The following is a 15,772-nucleotide window of genomic DNA, read 5'->3' on the forward strand; positions in this document are numbered from 1 at the left end:
TTAATAAAACCCTTCATTTAAAAACTGCATTTTGTGTTTACTTGTGTTATCTTTGACTAATGTTTAAATTTGTTTGATGATCTGAAACATTTAAGTGTGGAAAACATGCAAAAAAGTAAGAAATCAGGAAGGGGGCAAACACTTTTTCACACCACTGTATATATATATAATTATATTATATTATATTATATTATATATAAAAACAACATAACAACAACAAATCACACTATTTTCTACAGACAACTGTATGCATTAAATGGATACATGTATCCTAAACGTACAGCATGTTTACATAACTGTTACAACACATACTGCTTTTGTGTTGATGTTAACTTGGAATATATAATGACCGCAAATGTCTTCTGTTTTCCATTAGACAATGGCTAATAAGTCCCCTGCCAAATTTCCTAAAATTGATGAACCTGAAGCAATGGACTTGCGACTTGCTCTCCAAATGCTCACTGTAAGTACATACTCTTAACTCAGTGCTGTGCTGTCATGTACTTTCATGTTTGTATGTCATTATAACTATCTTTGAACTCCTTGTGTTATCTATAAATTGCAGTACTCATGCACGGACAGCGGTGTAACACGCCAAGAACACCAACAACGCTGCGCAGACACTTCAGACAAAGCCATGACCATGGTAGTGCGCCTTACAAGAAAATACAGGGCACTCAGAAAGGAAAACAACATGTTGCGAAAGATAATGGCCAAACAGGACAGGGAGATTCAACGACTGAAAAACAACTCACACCACAAACAACAGCATTCAACACCAATTCCAAACGGTAAGACAAATACATATGTACACATCATTAATACTGTTAGGCAATTTTTTGTAGCACCAACCATGACTACCATTTATACATACTGAATGTTATTGTACTTTACAGATATAACTGATGAAGACATAATGGCCATACAAGAACCAACAGATACAGACATAGTTCCGTTGGTGTGCTCCAGTGGTAAGTTGTATCTCTCCTACTATGCTACAACTGAACACCTACCTTTACATGTACCTGTATTGAATGAATACTACCTAACTATCTCAATATTCTGCTCTGTTATAGATGAAGAAGACACACAGAATGAAACAGCCTGAACAATCACCCTGAAGACCTGCCGAGACGCAATTTTTCTTATTCACCAGTATGCCTTTTACACCTGTAAATAAAACTCTTCTTTATAATTACACGAACTTGTCCTGCAATTTACTCCAATTCTAAGTACTGACAAACTTTACTGTCATTATCATCTGTCATACATCTCTATCTCTCTCTCCCTTTCTGTATCATTGGGTCTTGAGGACAGAGGGATGTTGTGTGCTGTAAAGCCCTGTGAGGCAAATTGTGATTTGTGATATTAATGTGATTGATTGATTTCCTCGTCAGTAGTTTGGTTTTGGGGGACGACGGCGAGGGGCCGAGGTCCCTACCAACGCTGCTTCGCAGCTTTAATTTTATTTTATTTCTTGTAGTGTTTTCTGTCTGTGTTTTTATTTGCTGCTGCCTGTCTTGGTCAGGTCTCCCTTAAAAAGAGATTCACAGTTTCAAAGGGATTCTCCTGGGTAAATAAAGTTCAAATAAAAAAATAAAATAAAATAATCCATATTGAAAAAAACAACATGATGTTACAGTTGTACTAAAAGAAACTCTTGCAAAAAGCTTTTAAAATGTATCATATTTACAAATTCTGTGCATGAAAATGGGAGTTACAAACTGGCTCAAAGAATGTGAGGAGGAGGTCCAGGCAAGAGATTTACTTAGAATACAAATTCTTAAAGTTAGGTAAACAAAATCCACTATGATGTTGATTGAAGGTACAAAAGATGATGCAGGCATGGATGGATTACGGAGGCCCCATGGCTTCCACCTGCAAAATGTCACACAAACTAAGTGAACTACACCCACCCACCAGGGAGAGACTGAAAATGACCAAAATAATAATAATAATACATCTAAAGAGAGACACAAAATACATCTAAAGAGAGACACAAAACAACTACAAAGAGATGCAAAACTGCTGCAAAGGGAAACAGAAATTCTCACAACTATGAACAGAGGCAAAACGACCAGAGAGACACAAAATGACCACAAAAGAGATTAAAAATCACAAAAAAGACAAAAAATGACTTCAAGGAGACAGAAAGAAATTACAGAGAGATTCAAAATGACCACGAAGAGACAGAAAATGACTTCAAAGAGATTCAAAATAACCAAGAAGACAAAAAATGACTACAAGGAGACAAAAAAGAATCTACAAAGAGGTTCAAAATAATAAAAAAAAAAATGATTTCAAGGAGTCAGAAGGAGACTACAGAGGTTCAAAATGACAACAAAGAGATGTAAAATGACTAGAAAGACACACACACGACCATGAAGAGACACAAAATGACTTCAAAGAGACAGAGAGAAACTACAAAGATATTCAAAATGACGACGAAGAGATGTAAAATGACTAGAGAGACACACACACGACCATGAAGAGACATACAATGACTTCAAAGAGACAGAAAATGACTACAAGAGATGCAGAATGACTATAAAGAGACACAAAACAATTACAAAAACCGGGAAGACAACCACAGACACAAAGGACCACAAAGAGACGCAAAACGACAACAAAAAGCTGCTCAAAAACTATAACATCTGCATGTCTTACTGCTATGGAGGAGAGATGTACGAGCCACCTACATGTATATGCCCAGAGACACCATGGTCTTATATCCGCCCATGGATGCAGGGGTGGTCAGCTGTAGGAAGAGAGACCGTAAACACATGGTCCAGCTTCTTTAGCCCATATGGGACAACTGACTGCTGAGTTTGGCCAAGACAGGACGGCGTTAACCATCCATCACCATATCCATCTATCCCCTCCAAGCAACCTTGGATCTAGAAGAGCAAATTAAGGATGAAAATTGCTGCATTTGGCAGGTAAATACCTGCATGGCAGTTCCAGTGGATAGTTAGATGGCGTTTAAACTAATGGGCATCCAAAAACAGTACTCACCTCAAAATGCAAATGTTTTGCAATGACAGAAAAACGATATTATCGGCAGGATATTGGGTTTAACGCCTGACCAGCACCTGACCCAACTACACATTAACATATTCAAGTCAATATGAGCACCAAAGCTCAAGTGACCGACAACACAAAGCCTGCAGCTAGAAAACAGCAGCCCACAATGCGCTGTCCTCACAAACTTCCAGCTAACAAATACATGAAGCTATAATTATCAAATAAATGTATACCTGAGTAGAAGTTCTCAGCTTTTAATTTCAGCGCTTGGTAACGCCACGTCACTTCCTCCTGAGTGTTGGTACTTCCTGTTTGGGACAGACAGCGGAAGAAGAGAGGAGGTTCCTCTCTTGTATCACTACAAGGAGATGCCTAACAGCTACATCATCTGTAATACCTGCACTTAACCGTACCGTTCTGAGTATATTAAGAGGTTTTTATTTCTGTCAGTATTTAATAGATAAATTATTCTTCGGAAAGGTAGCTAACCGTCACAACAGACCTAACGGTAAGAAACCGAAACTACCGCGCTAGCTTGTAATGGCGCTAACGTTTTGTCTATCTGTCAAATCAAAACTAACGTTAGCTTCAGCTTCTTTTTGTTGTGACGTAAGAACTCCTAACAGCTGCTAAAATCACTGAGCTAGTGTTTATTGTTGTTCAAATAACCACTGTGTTAGCTACACTAGTGTAATAAGCATCATTGTTGATGTTAGCATTATGTTAGCATCTGTGGTATAGAATTATAATGTCCTGGAAAGCAGAAGCTGCAGCTCGTATCTAATACAAGTCAAGATTGCTGCCAAATTTGTGCATATAACCTCCCTTTGTTTCCCTCTGCAAAGTCAGAAGGCACCAAGTTATGATCATATGATTGTGTCACGAGAAATTTTCCATCTTTCCTCCTGCCTGCAGCTCTTAAGCTGCACTATTAATTTTTCAAGGAGATTCTTAAAGAGATTTCTGTTTTGTGATCTGTGTAGTAGCTGCAGTTTGATGAGATATACCAGCAGGTATGCAGCATGACAAGTTCAACAAGACTAAAACTGAAACAAACAGACACAGGTGTCTCATGTTGACATGCTCTCTGCCCTTTGTGACCTTTTTGTGGCTGACAGTTAGCTCTGTGTTGCTGAACAAATCCTTCCTCACGGCAAAATGAACGGAGCAGCCTTCCCTTCCCCCACGGCGGAGATGGCGGAGATGAACCGTATCCAGTATGAGCTGGAGTACACAGAGGGGATCAGCCAGAGGATGCGCATCCCTGAGATGCTCAAAGTGGCTCCTCACCCCCGCGAGGACCCTAATCTTGGATCTCAGGAGGTCCCCCACAGTGTCATAATGCAGGTCCCAGAGAGAATTGTGATTGCAGGTTAGTATGGTGTGAAGCATGCAGTCTTTGTAGGGCTGTGTTTTCAGTGTTGTCCAAAGTCTTTATCACAGTAAAACTTTGCACAACATCGATGCCAGTCAGCTGACTGTAATATACATATTATGTGGCTTGTTATTACCATTAACAGATACTAGCTATCCTTCTTATCAGTGGCTCAGGACTTTGTTGTGTCATGTATTTAACACTGAAAATGAAACAAAAGACATCAGGCACACTTGGTTCACTATACATGTGAAGCATCAGCATCAGTTTCTCATTCACACCTTTCTTTGTCAGGGGACAGTAATGATCCCCAGTTTCAAAGACCCAGAGACCTTGACCTTATCCAGTCAACACCACTAGAAACCCTATCACTGAAGACTCCACCCAGAGTGCTCACCCTCAGTGATCGGCCCCTGGACTTCCTGGAAGAGGATCAGCGGGCGGCTCCAGACAGCGAGGAGGTGGTAAGCTATAAAACAACAAGGACATTGCATTAAATCCATTTATTGGCCTAAACAATTTCCCTAAAGTAAACCATAACCTGAATTAATCAGTTGTTGTTGTTTTTTGTAGGTGCGGCCCCTTGCACGAGTACGACGGGAGCGTTCAGCCAGTGAGAATGCAGCTGCCCGTCATAGCACTCAGCTGATGCGCAATGACTCTGCGTGAGTATTGAATATGACATCATTAGCTTGCTACCAGCTCCATCTTATCTCCTATATGCATGCATTAGCATCTTTCTTTTGGTCCTGTGTCCTCTGTGTCCCTTTATCGTTGTGACGTAGCTGGCTGTTTGTTGTCGTGAGCTTTTTGGGGTGAGAACTTTGCTGCTCTCAGTGTCAATTCAGAATTTAGCTGTTTGTGTCACCGACACTAATCCATTAACACCATGACTGATGTACTAATCAGTTTTGATTTTATCATTTCCCAGTTTTGAATTGTTTATTGACTTTAGGATTACTGGAAAGGGATAGAAAATATAATTTTTTGGTGTAGAAACCAACTCACTCTCCGCTCAGCAACACTTCAGGATTCAAAGGGAAACACAATAGAAAACCAGTAAAGGAAAATGGTGAATTACCTGAATTAGTTTTACAGTGTGCACCCACTTCACACTACGTTTGGTCTGTAGCTTTAATATGTAGGTAGAAAATTACAAATATTAGATTAGGATTTGCATATATTATCAATTTGATAATTATACAGCAAAATATACTTCATGTCCTGGTCACTGTCCTCAGCACAACTGCATGTGACGTCCTGTTTCTATTGAAGTCACCACAAGAACAAGCAAGAGGTCTTGAGTAATGTAATCAAGATTGTCATCATTTGCTTGTCAGTGCCTTTAGTTTATGTTTTTGTTTGCTTTTTTGTTGGGTGTATTATGTGTTAGTAAAGCACTGTTGGTGGTTGGCAGGTCACTCGGTTGCAATTTTTACAAAGTCAGTGAAGTTGAGGACAGTTTCTTTTCCTTATTTTTCTCCCTCTCCTTCCTCCTTCCTTTCTTTCCTCTGTTGTCTTTTTCTTCCCTTTCCCTCTGAATTGGCTGCTCTTAATGGTGGGCACTGAGCAGTGCGACCCCGTCCCCCCCAGCCACTGTCCACCCTTGCCCCTCTCTCACCGTGACTGAAGAAGAACACAACCTGTACAGCGCTAGCGGTGTTCTATCTTTCATCCAGTCCACTACACGTCGGGCCTACCAGCAGGTCCTGGAGGTCTTGGATGAGAACCCTCGCAGGTGACCTCTCGATCATCCGGTCTTGTTTTGCTTATTAGATATTGGTCACAGAGGGCAATACTGACTGCACCAGTTGTTTTTTCTTCCTCAAAGTCACATTAAAGCTACTTTGATTTCTGCTTCTCAGCACCCTGTTGTTAGAGGAAGGGGAGTGGTGTTTCTGAAATGTAAAAGTTGTTAGAAGGCCTAGAAGTGTTTATGTGGTAGGCTCAATCATTACACGACCATTTCTAACTGACTATCTGCAGCATTCAATAACAATATTAATACAGCATGTATTAATCAAAATGTAAAATGTAGCCATATTTCCTCATGTGCCTTTTACATCTGTGGCTTTTCTTAAGAGTTTGGTCAAGTAGTAGCTTCAGGTGGAAGTGGTGTCTTCAGGTGGAAGTGGTGGTGGGAGTTGAATTTGTTTAAGTTGTACAAGGCCTTGTCGACCATTTTAAAGAGGACCTATTATGTTCATTTTCAGGTTCATACTTGTTTTTGAGTTTCTACTAGAACACATTGACGTGCTTTAATGGTAAAAAAAACAAACAAAACTCCTTATTTTCCTCAAGCTATCTCTGCTGGAACATCCATAATCACCCTCTGTCTGAGACGCTCCGTTTTAGGGCCTGTCCCTTAAAGCCCCCCTCCTGAAAAAGCCGTCTACTCTGACTAGTCAGCGTTTCTGGGTCTACCATATCTCAGGGTCTCTGCAATTCAGTCATTGCAGTCGGGGGAATGACTGCAAAGGAGAATAGCGTCTCTTTTTAACGTGAAAAATCACCAATAAAAGCTATTAAACACAACTGAACACGGCCCAGCAGGAATATGATCCGAAATGGGGGAGAACACGTTTCCCTGACATTAGCACGTAGCTTCATGTAACAGTGTAGGCTACATAGTGTTAACTAACGATGATGTCATACTGTCGCCAGAGTAGAAAAGGCTTTGGAAACAGGCCCTGTGTTGCTACATTAATAGTTTGTAACGCTATATATAAGACACAATACAGAAAAGCATAATAGGTCCCCTTTAAATTTAGATTTAACTTTGGAAGTGTGTTTGTTGTATTAGGAAAACCTGTAAACAACCTGCACAGCACGTGAATCCATTTTAAAGGTTTTATTTCAGAGCAAAAAGAACTGTCATACACTGTTCATACACTGCCAACTTCAGAAGTTTGATTGATAAAACTTTCTTTCACATTCTTATCCTCATGTCAGGTAGAGAAGAGCTTCTTGAAAAACAAAGCAATAGAATTTTTGTGATCTGTTTTTGAAGGATAATGAAATAATAATAATAATAATAATAATATAAGAGCACTTAAATGAGTGTTAAAATAGACATGTGAAAAGGCGTAGAAACTTTAGCCTTTTGGGTTCTGGGACAACACAAAAAGTGTAGTTATGTGAACTACATGCGAGGTGTGTGCATGTGTGCAACACTGTGCCATGTGTTTGTTGCTCTATCTCTTATTTTTCCCTTTTCCCAACCCTGTCTTTCCCCACCTCTGTAGCAAACCATCACTGCGAGGGGGGTCGGCTTCGAGCTCCAACCCCCTGCATGACTCCAGGTAACTTCACCTGGCACTTCACCTTCATTCTGATCCTTTGTCCTTCTCCACATCTTTTCCTACCTTCCATTCTCATTGCAGGTCAAGAAATAAGGTTAAGCCTCGGTAGAAAAATTAAAATTAGGTTGCTATTCTTAGACACCAAATATGTGCTACTGTAATTAACACTCTGTTGTGGTTGAGTTATGTAATTCTCAAAGTGACTGCTCTCTTTTCCAGGCTTGCGTTAACAACATATGAAGCTGCGCTGGACGGGGGGCCTGATGACATGACTGTGGTTGATGCAACAACGCTTCGACGCCAGGTTAGTTCTTAATACAAACACTACCTGCATCTTGTGGTGCAGAAGCCAATGGTGGAAGCCCTGTGACTGAGAAAATTATTATTTTTTATTATTTATCTATAGCTCATCAAGTTGAACCGGAGACTCCAACATTTGGAAGAGGAAAACAAGGAGCGTGCAAAGCGAGAGATGATCCTGTACTCGGTCACTGTAGCTTTCTGGCTCGTCAACACTTGGGTGTGGTTGCGACGTTAATGCCGACCCGTATTTCTGCCATCACCGTGACAGAAGAACGTATATCCCTTATTCTATGTGTCAAATTTTAGCTACTCGCTGCACTCAGTCCCTGTGTGAGGACGACCTTTACATGTGTGTACAAGGCCTGCTGTTCACAGGGCTTATATTTTGATTTGGTTTATTTAATACATGTACAGTTTTATTTTTTTACTCTTATTTCATCCTGTCTAATGTTTTCTCATGTTTTTTTTTTTTTTTTATTACAAATCTTCTTGCTCGATGCTAAGCATGACTTGTTGTAAATATTTGTTCACATCACCTAGAGCTTTGGAAAGATGTCGTCCAGAGATACAGAAAAGCATAGTTTACCAAAACAGAGAAGTGGAGCTGCAGTGTGGAGATGTAACATGTTGAATATTTATTGGGGAGAGAGTAATATGTGACTTGAACTGAGGATTAAAATACAATTTAGGAAAACCATACATATGACGTGTTGTCCTGTTTTCATTGGTGCATTAAGTGAAATTCACACATCACTATAATATTGCTGTTATGTGAAGAAGGACCATGAATTAAGGTTTTTTTATTTTTAAATGTTATTAACACTAGTTATAGGGGGGGTTTTGCCTTAAGGAGAAGAATACCATTGAACGGTTCATGTAAGATTTATTCTGTTTTTTCACAGTCTAACAATTAACCATATGAACAAAGTGGCTTTGAAACTCTTTACATTTCATTATAACAATAACCACTAAATATAATTTTAAAAATTAAAGCACTTAAAGAAAAAGATTATATTAGGAAACAGTTCATGTAAGATGTAACCTGTTTTCACAGTCTAATAATTAACAACCATATAAACAAAATGGCTCCAAATTCTGTAACAAATATGCATGAATTATATTTGACTGTAACAATAACCTCTAAATATTCATTTTTAAAATCAAAGCTGTGCCCTGATTGGGCTTCTCACAGCCTCACATGACCAGCATTAGGACATTTCATTTGGGGTGTGTCCTGTGAGACTAGTTTGTCACTTTAATCAGACAAAAATGCTTCAAAACTTCAGAGCATCAGTCCAGCTCCTCAATCAGGCAGCGTGGTGGAGAAGAGGTTTGGTTTGTTATGGACTTTCCAACAATGTCACCAATGCATGGCTCAGGGTTATCCTCATCTTCTGGATACACCAATGATGAAGACTTGGCACAGACCCCAGCTGATTTGTTGCTCATTATGAAGAGTGAATTTTTATCTGGCCCAAAGGTGGACATGCCCTCACGCTGATTACTGACTGGTTCGTCCTCATCACTGCCTCCTGATATGACCTCTATTTTAGGTTTGAACACTTGCTCAGAAGAGAGCATTGCCGTGAAGTCTTCTGTGTCCACATCCTCCAGGTCAGGCAGGTCATCGACACGCAGTGAGCAGTGTGGTGGAAGGTGAATTGTTTCCAGTTGCTCAGCTTCCTCTAGGTCTGTAACCAGTGGTCCAGGACCATATGCTGGTACAGCGTCGTCTGCCTCAGGAGGAGCTGCCCTGACCAAAGAAGGTAGTTTCTTTTCAAACTGCTCACGTGTGCTCTCTGCTTCATTTCTCACAAACTGGATTCCACCTGTGTGGCTGTCATCTACTTTTTCTGTCTCAAGAATCTGTCCTGCAGAACTCTGTAGCTCTTGTGCTGAGTGCTCTGGATTCACCCCCTCATTGATTTCGCTCACAGGCTGCTTTATCTGTGATTTCTCCTGGTTATCGTTCTCTAACTGCTCCCTCTGTAAGTCTTGATCTGGCTGCTCTGCTTCCAGATGTTCACAGCTTGGCTGATGCAAGAGCTCTTCATGGGCGTCCAGGCAGTCCTGCACGAAGGCTTGGATCGTCTCTCCTTTTGATGAAGTCACAATCTGGGTGTCATGGTCCTCACTCTGAGTCTCAGTTGCCCCTGAAATGAAACAGACTGGTTAAAAAAAGCAAATCATTTACTCTATGTATGTGCACAAGGGTGGTAACGTTTAAAACCGTTCACCTTTCTCATGTAGCTCTCGAATGCGTCGTCTCTTCAGGGCTGCCTCTCGAATCTTCGCCATGCCATCCAAGCTGTCCTGAATTTTCCTCCTCTCTCGCGTCTCCCATTGCTCCCTCTCTTTCCGCTCCCCTTCCAGACCTCCCACCACCCATGCCTCTGCACACGCCCTGTCTTTGGGGAACACGGGGTAATCATCCAGAAAGGTGAGCTGCTTGAGACGCACAATCATGGTCTTCCTGTAGTTTGGGATTTTTTTCACCACCTCATTTCCACTTAGATTTAGCACCCGCAGCTCTGGCAAAGCCTCAAGCACAAGAAGGATCTCAGGGTCATTTAACAGATTGTGAGACAGGTCCAGTACACTGATTTCCAGACACTGACTCAGATGCTCAATGTCCCCCGCTGTCTCCAGCTTGTTATGGGAAATCTGCAGAGTGCACAGGTCAGGGAGGCAGGAGAGGTTCTCAATGGTGCGTATGTAGTTGTTGGACACATTGAGGGTGCCGAGCTTTTTCAGAGGTTCAAGGTTTTCCAGCTTGTAGATCAGGTTCTGCTGAAGGAACAAGCAGCGCAGATCAGTCTGGGCATCCAAGTTCTCAATGCGTTGAATCCCATTGCTTTGCAGCCAGAGACACTTCAGACCTGTGTACTCCTCTAGGTTCTCAATGGCAAGAAAGCCTTTGTAATGCAGGTACAGTGTGTCATTCAGGCAAGGTGTGTAGTAAAGTTTGTTCTCCTTACAGTGGTCTTTCAGGAACTTCTTGGTCATTCGTGGACCTGAATATTTTTCCTTTGTCTCCTGCGGGTTTTTGTTATTTTCCTTGCTTTCTTCAGCTCCATCCTTCATCACGGCATCTCCGCATCCCGCATGAGTCGCTTTCACTACTTTATTTCCCGTCGTTTCTTGGACTTCAGGAGTGGACATCGCCAAAAATATATCAAACTAAAAAGCAGAAGAAATAGAAACAATCTATTCTTACTTTGTATCTGTATTTCAGCGAGTTATAAGATGTATATTCCTGTAAACTTCACTCGACAGTCCGCTCTGCAAGCTAACGTTAGTAAACGTTTATGTTTGTTTCCATGGTAACTTGCGTTCTTGGTTGCGTTGGGAACGACTTGCCTACCCGGATGTTGTTTCTTGTTCCCGGGCGGACCGTTTTCGCCGTTGCACTTAGATGTCAGTGGTCAACATGGCGTCCGGATTCATATTAAATCGTGGTGCGCTGACATTAGGAATTCACTGCCGGCGTGTTTGCAGAAATATAACTTTAACTCAGGTCAGAGAGAAGAAGAGATGGATGAAAACGTACACATACCTCATGGCGAAGAAGTTAAAGCTGGAAGGACCTCCGCCACCCAAGCCACGGTGAGGCTAACGCTAGCTAACACTAGAGAACATCTCAAGGCCATTATCAGTGTATATGATATGTTGGCCAATATGTGTTTATTCATGTTAGCCGAATAAGTAAGCTTGGTTTATAAATTCGTATAGTTGCGTCACATACATTGTAAATGCAGACTTGTTTAGCAGCGCGCGTGCTGTTGCTGTTCACACAGTTTTTCAAGTGGACCCAGGAGCGGTTTGTTAGCTAGTCATAACTGTTCCTTTGCACAGGTGTAGGAAAGTCTGCCTCCTCTCTAGCCTCACTGTGTACCTCTCATTTTATCACCATAACAATATTTCTCAGAGTAATTTGAGCCATAAAGTTTTGCTTGTAATCCTTTAAGACACTTTTCTCCTCCTCCTGATGGTACAAAAACTATTAATGAATGAACTTTTAATGCATGCATGAACTTTATTTATATAGCACCTGCTTTACAATTCAGCTGCAGAGAAAAACAGCAAAGATATAAAGCCATACAATTGTACAACATTCATCCAAGGAGAAATTAGAAGAAAATATAAATTCTCCAATCAATAATTAATTAAGATACATATTAAGAATATTACAACAGATAGCTGCTAGTGATATGCTATATGAAAAAAGATATGTATTGAGTCGTCATTTGAAACTGTCCACTGAGCCAGCAAGTCTAAAATAAGGCATGGTGTTCCATATTTTTGGGGATTAGTAGCTAAAAGAAGCATCCCCAAAGGTTATGTAGTGACATTAGGAACAGTAGATAATATATATACACACCTATGTATACTATATAGGAGGGAGCGCTGCAATTAAGAGCCTTAAAATCCAGTAAAAGGATTTTAAAATCAATTCTAAAAGACACTGGGTGATAGTGTAGGTTGCATAAAACAGGAGTTATAATGGTCTCTCTTTTTAGTTTTTGTTAAAACCCTGGCAGCAGCATTCTGAATGGTCTGTAATTTTGCAATGGCAGTTCTAGGTAGGCCAGTGTATAGAGCATTACAGTAGTCAAGACAACTGGAAACAAAAGCATGAACAAGCTTCTCAGCATCTTAAAGGCTCAGTACAGGTTGCACCTTAGCTGTATTGCGTAACTGGTAAAATGCAGTTTTTGTTAATGGATTAAAATGAGCTTGAGATCAGAATCAAAAATGACACAGAGGTTTCTTACTTGAGGTCGTGTTTATGTGGCCAGATGGAGAAGAACAGTTTGGATTTCTTTAAGTTGGGTTGTATGAGGTACTTATCTATAGTCAATGTATTACCTACATTAGATGTCAGTCAGTAAGCCCCCAGTTTGGAGAAGCAGACTGGAGTCTGACATAGAAGCCAAGCAATGTACTGCTGTGGATGGGGTTAGCAAAACAATGTATTTTAGCCACCATAAAAAAGTCCCACCTGGGGCGTCGGTGGCTTAGTGGATAGGGCAGGCGCCCCATGTACAAGGCTGTTACCGCAGCGGCCCGGGTTCGACTCTTTAATCAATTAGTTAATTTGTGTTATTGTGAGACTTGAGTGAATCTGAACAAACCACTTTAAATGCTGAAGTCAAGCTGTAACACAAAAAAACCTGATAGAGGCAGTGGTAAAGCAGCAGCTCTCGTGTTAAGGGTTGTTAAATCACAGTTTTTCTCAATGGAGTTTGGCTTTGTTGAAAGCAATATAATGGCTTCAGTGGTGAAAATACTCTCAGTATAGCGTACACTTAAACTGATAGTGGTTGTTATAGGTGGGACTTAGCTCAGTCACACTACTACTATACATAGGGATTTTATGAATTACCCAAATGGCACCACTCAGAAGTAATAACCATTTTTGCACGTGTGTAACACCCAGTTTGGAATCAGTTCTGTAGAGGAAGTCCTGACTCATAGTTAACACCATGTTCGTCTTTCTTTCAGCTCTCAGCAGCCTAACTGGGATTACCATGCTGAGGTTCAGGCTTTCAGCACCCGCCTCCACGAGAACTTCTCCCTGGAGGTGCTGAAAACAGCCTTCATCAATCCCTGTTACCTGCAGGCAGAGCAAGAGAGGAGAAAGGAGTTAGGCATGGACTCTGAGGCCACAGCTCTTGTTCTGAAAGATAATATTCAGCTGAGTGAAAAGGGAGCGGGTTTCACTACAAGCTTCCTGACCGACTGGTGCAGGGCCAGCTTCCCGAGCCTGCCGAGTGAGGGGGTGGATGGGGTCGTAGGGCACCTCACCAGTTCAGCAGTTGTGACCTATGTAGCAAGAAATCTCGGCATCGAAGACCTAACCATGAGTGGAGAATGCCCTGTTCCTGATGATGTGATTTACTCAACATTCATGGCCGTGATCGGAGCTCTACAGGAGAGCAGCAGTGTGGAGCAAACCGGGTTTTTCCTCAGGGTAAGAGGCTTGCTGCAGATTATTATGGGTATACCTTTTTTTGCTTTAAGAAACGTAACATTTTTCTTTTCCTTCTCCCCTCTCCGTAGGATTTCCTGGTCACTCAGCTGATAGGGAAGGACTTGTTTGATATGTGGACAGTTGTCAACCCCATGGGATTATTGGTAGAGGAGCTTACTAAGAGGAACGTTCCATTGCCAGAGCCTCGCCTCATCAGGTCTGCTGGAGCCAGTACCGTCCTGCCACTATACTTTGTCGGCTTGTACAGGTACGTGTGCTGTTGTGGATGCAGTTACCCAAATTACAGCAGTTGAAGATTTACATAAGATTGGAATCAGAGCTGATATAGACATAAATTCAAGCTACATTACAAGTTACACTTTTGAGGTTTGAGTAAGATGCAGGTAAGTCATAATAGACATGATAGTTAAAAGTGTTTTGTGTATGATCTGCCTAGCATACTTATTTATTTGGGGTTTGTTTACTTGTGTTGATTCAGCGACAAGAAGCTTCTGGCTCAAGGTCCAGGAGAGACGCTCGTGGCAGCCGAGGAAGAGGCAGCTCGTGTGGCCCTCCGGAAACTCTACGGCTACACTGAGAACCACAGACCCTTTGACTTTTCTCCACCGCAGCAGCATCAGCAGCCATTAATTCAATCAGTCAGCAGCAATTAATGAAGTAACAACTCTTATACTGCAGCAGAAAATCATTTAAAGGAGCTGCAGTTGGACAGGGAGGTGGCATGAATCCACCTAAGAGGTCATTTGAGGTATAGAACGTCTCAGTTGTGGGTAACAGACTTGCTACAGATTGTATGGAGAAAGGGAATAAGTTTACCATCTACCTTATGACATACTAGGCTAACAGTGCACTTGTCAAGATTGTTCTGTTGGGTATGTCAGCCCCCCCCAACCAAAGGAGGGCAAAATAAACCTTATTGTCCATTGAAAATGTGTGACTTTGGCAGAAGATCCATGTATCCACTGAATCAGATGGAAATCTCAGCATTGTTGAATGAATTTGGAAGCATATTCAAGAGTAAAGTCCACTGGTCCCCTTGGCTAGTAACCTATAGGTTCAGCAGTCCATTGCACGAAATAGCCCTGATATCTGGTTGTCCTTGTAAATAATAAAGGTGCCATTTGGTTTACTTGGTATTCTGTTATAATATGTTCATCTGTAATAAAAAGGAATAAGAATGTGTACACAATGACTTTGTTCATGCATGTTTTTTTGGATCATGACTATTTTCTTCCATATTATTGCACTTATGAAAGGTGAATGTGTGGATATAAACATGATATCTAGATTTATTTTCCAACATGTACATGTCATACATTTGTAGGTTATTGCTTAAGGATTTAAAGAAGTCATCTGTTTAAATGTGTAACGGTGAGTATCTGTTACACATTTACATGGGGCTCAATGAAGTGACTGATTTAAAGTCTATACCCTGGAAATGGGTCATATTCTCTGCAGAGGGCTAACCTGACCAGCCCGAAGGAGAAACGTTGTACTTCGTCATAATTTGCCTTAGTAACGAGTCACATGGCTTTTTACATGCATGGTCTTATCTACATGACTCATTACATGTTTTGTTCTGTGATATTTATACATGTAAAATGACGCATTGCATTAGAAGAAACGCACCAACACAGTCCTTTATGCTTAGACCACCCTCAATAGTGTTGCAGTGACAATGCTAATCCACACAGTGGCGCTAATGTGTTAAAGACAGACTAGGAGTGCTCTGTGCACTGTCATGAGAACAACCAAAGAGATGGCATTTAAGAG

The 15,772-nt window shown here is 41.1% G+C and overlaps 3 protein-coding genes and 1 long non-coding RNA gene across 9 annotated transcripts; 2 read left to right on the forward strand and 2 right to left on the reverse strand.

Annotated features, from left to right (window-relative positions):
* Positions 1-1,008: 1,008 nt before the first annotated feature.
* On the reverse strand, positions 1,009-3,309 carry LOC126403556 (uncharacterized). Its single transcript, XR_007571325.1, has 3 exons — positions 3,258-3,309; positions 2,700-2,897; positions 1,009-1,878 (listed from the first exon to the last, which is right to left on the reverse strand). It is a non-coding gene; the product is annotated as an uncharacterized LOC126403556 (long non-coding RNA).
* A 14-nt stretch (positions 3,310-3,323) lies between these two features.
* On the forward strand, positions 3,324-8,701 carry mffa (mitochondrial fission factor a). 6 transcript variants are annotated; one of them, XM_050066333.1, is made up of 8 exons: positions 3,324-3,532; positions 4,143-4,396; positions 4,694-4,863; positions 4,973-5,064; positions 5,973-6,137; positions 7,645-7,701; positions 7,921-8,005; positions 8,108-8,701. In XM_050066333.1, exons 2-8 carry the CDS (start codon positions 4,183-4,185, stop codon positions 8,237-8,239), a joined length of 915 nt encoding a protein of 304 aa, XP_049922290.1. In that variant the 5' UTR covers positions 3,324-3,532; positions 4,143-4,182; the 3' UTR covers positions 8,240-8,701. The 6 variants fall into 6 exon arrangements, with proteins under 6 accessions (XP_049922290.1, XP_049922296.1, XP_049922298.1 ...); XM_050066339.1 differs by having other exon boundaries at positions 4,694-4,860; XM_050066341.1 differs by lacking the exon at positions 5,973-6,137.
* Positions 8,702-8,830: 129 nt separating this feature from the next.
* On the reverse strand, positions 8,831-11,332 carry dnaaf1 (dynein axonemal assembly factor 1). Its single transcript, XM_050066308.1, has 2 exons — positions 10,242-11,332; positions 8,831-10,157 (listed from the first exon to the last, which is right to left on the reverse strand). Exons 1-2 carry the CDS (start codon positions 11,164-11,166, stop codon positions 9,295-9,297), a joined length of 1,788 nt encoding a protein of 595 aa, XP_049922265.1. The 5' UTR covers positions 11,167-11,332; the 3' UTR covers positions 8,831-9,294.
* Positions 11,333-11,391: 59 nt separating this feature from the next.
* On the forward strand, positions 11,392-15,188 carry mrpl44 (mitochondrial ribosomal protein L44). Its single transcript, XM_050066320.1, has 4 exons — positions 11,392-11,610; positions 13,510-13,978; positions 14,068-14,246; positions 14,478-15,188. The coding sequence occupies exons 1-4, from the start codon at positions 11,420-11,422 to the stop codon at positions 14,650-14,652; spliced, it is 1,014 nt and encodes a 337-aa protein (XP_049922277.1). The 5' UTR covers positions 11,392-11,419; the 3' UTR covers positions 14,653-15,188.
* Positions 15,189-15,772: the final 584 nt, after the last annotated feature.

Source organism: Epinephelus moara, chromosome 2 (genome assembly GCF_006386435.1).
Source record: "Epinephelus moara isolate mb chromosome 2, YSFRI_EMoa_1.0, whole genome shotgun sequence".
Classification (NCBI taxonomy): Eukaryota; Metazoa; Chordata; class Actinopteri; order Perciformes; family Serranidae; genus Epinephelus; species Epinephelus moara.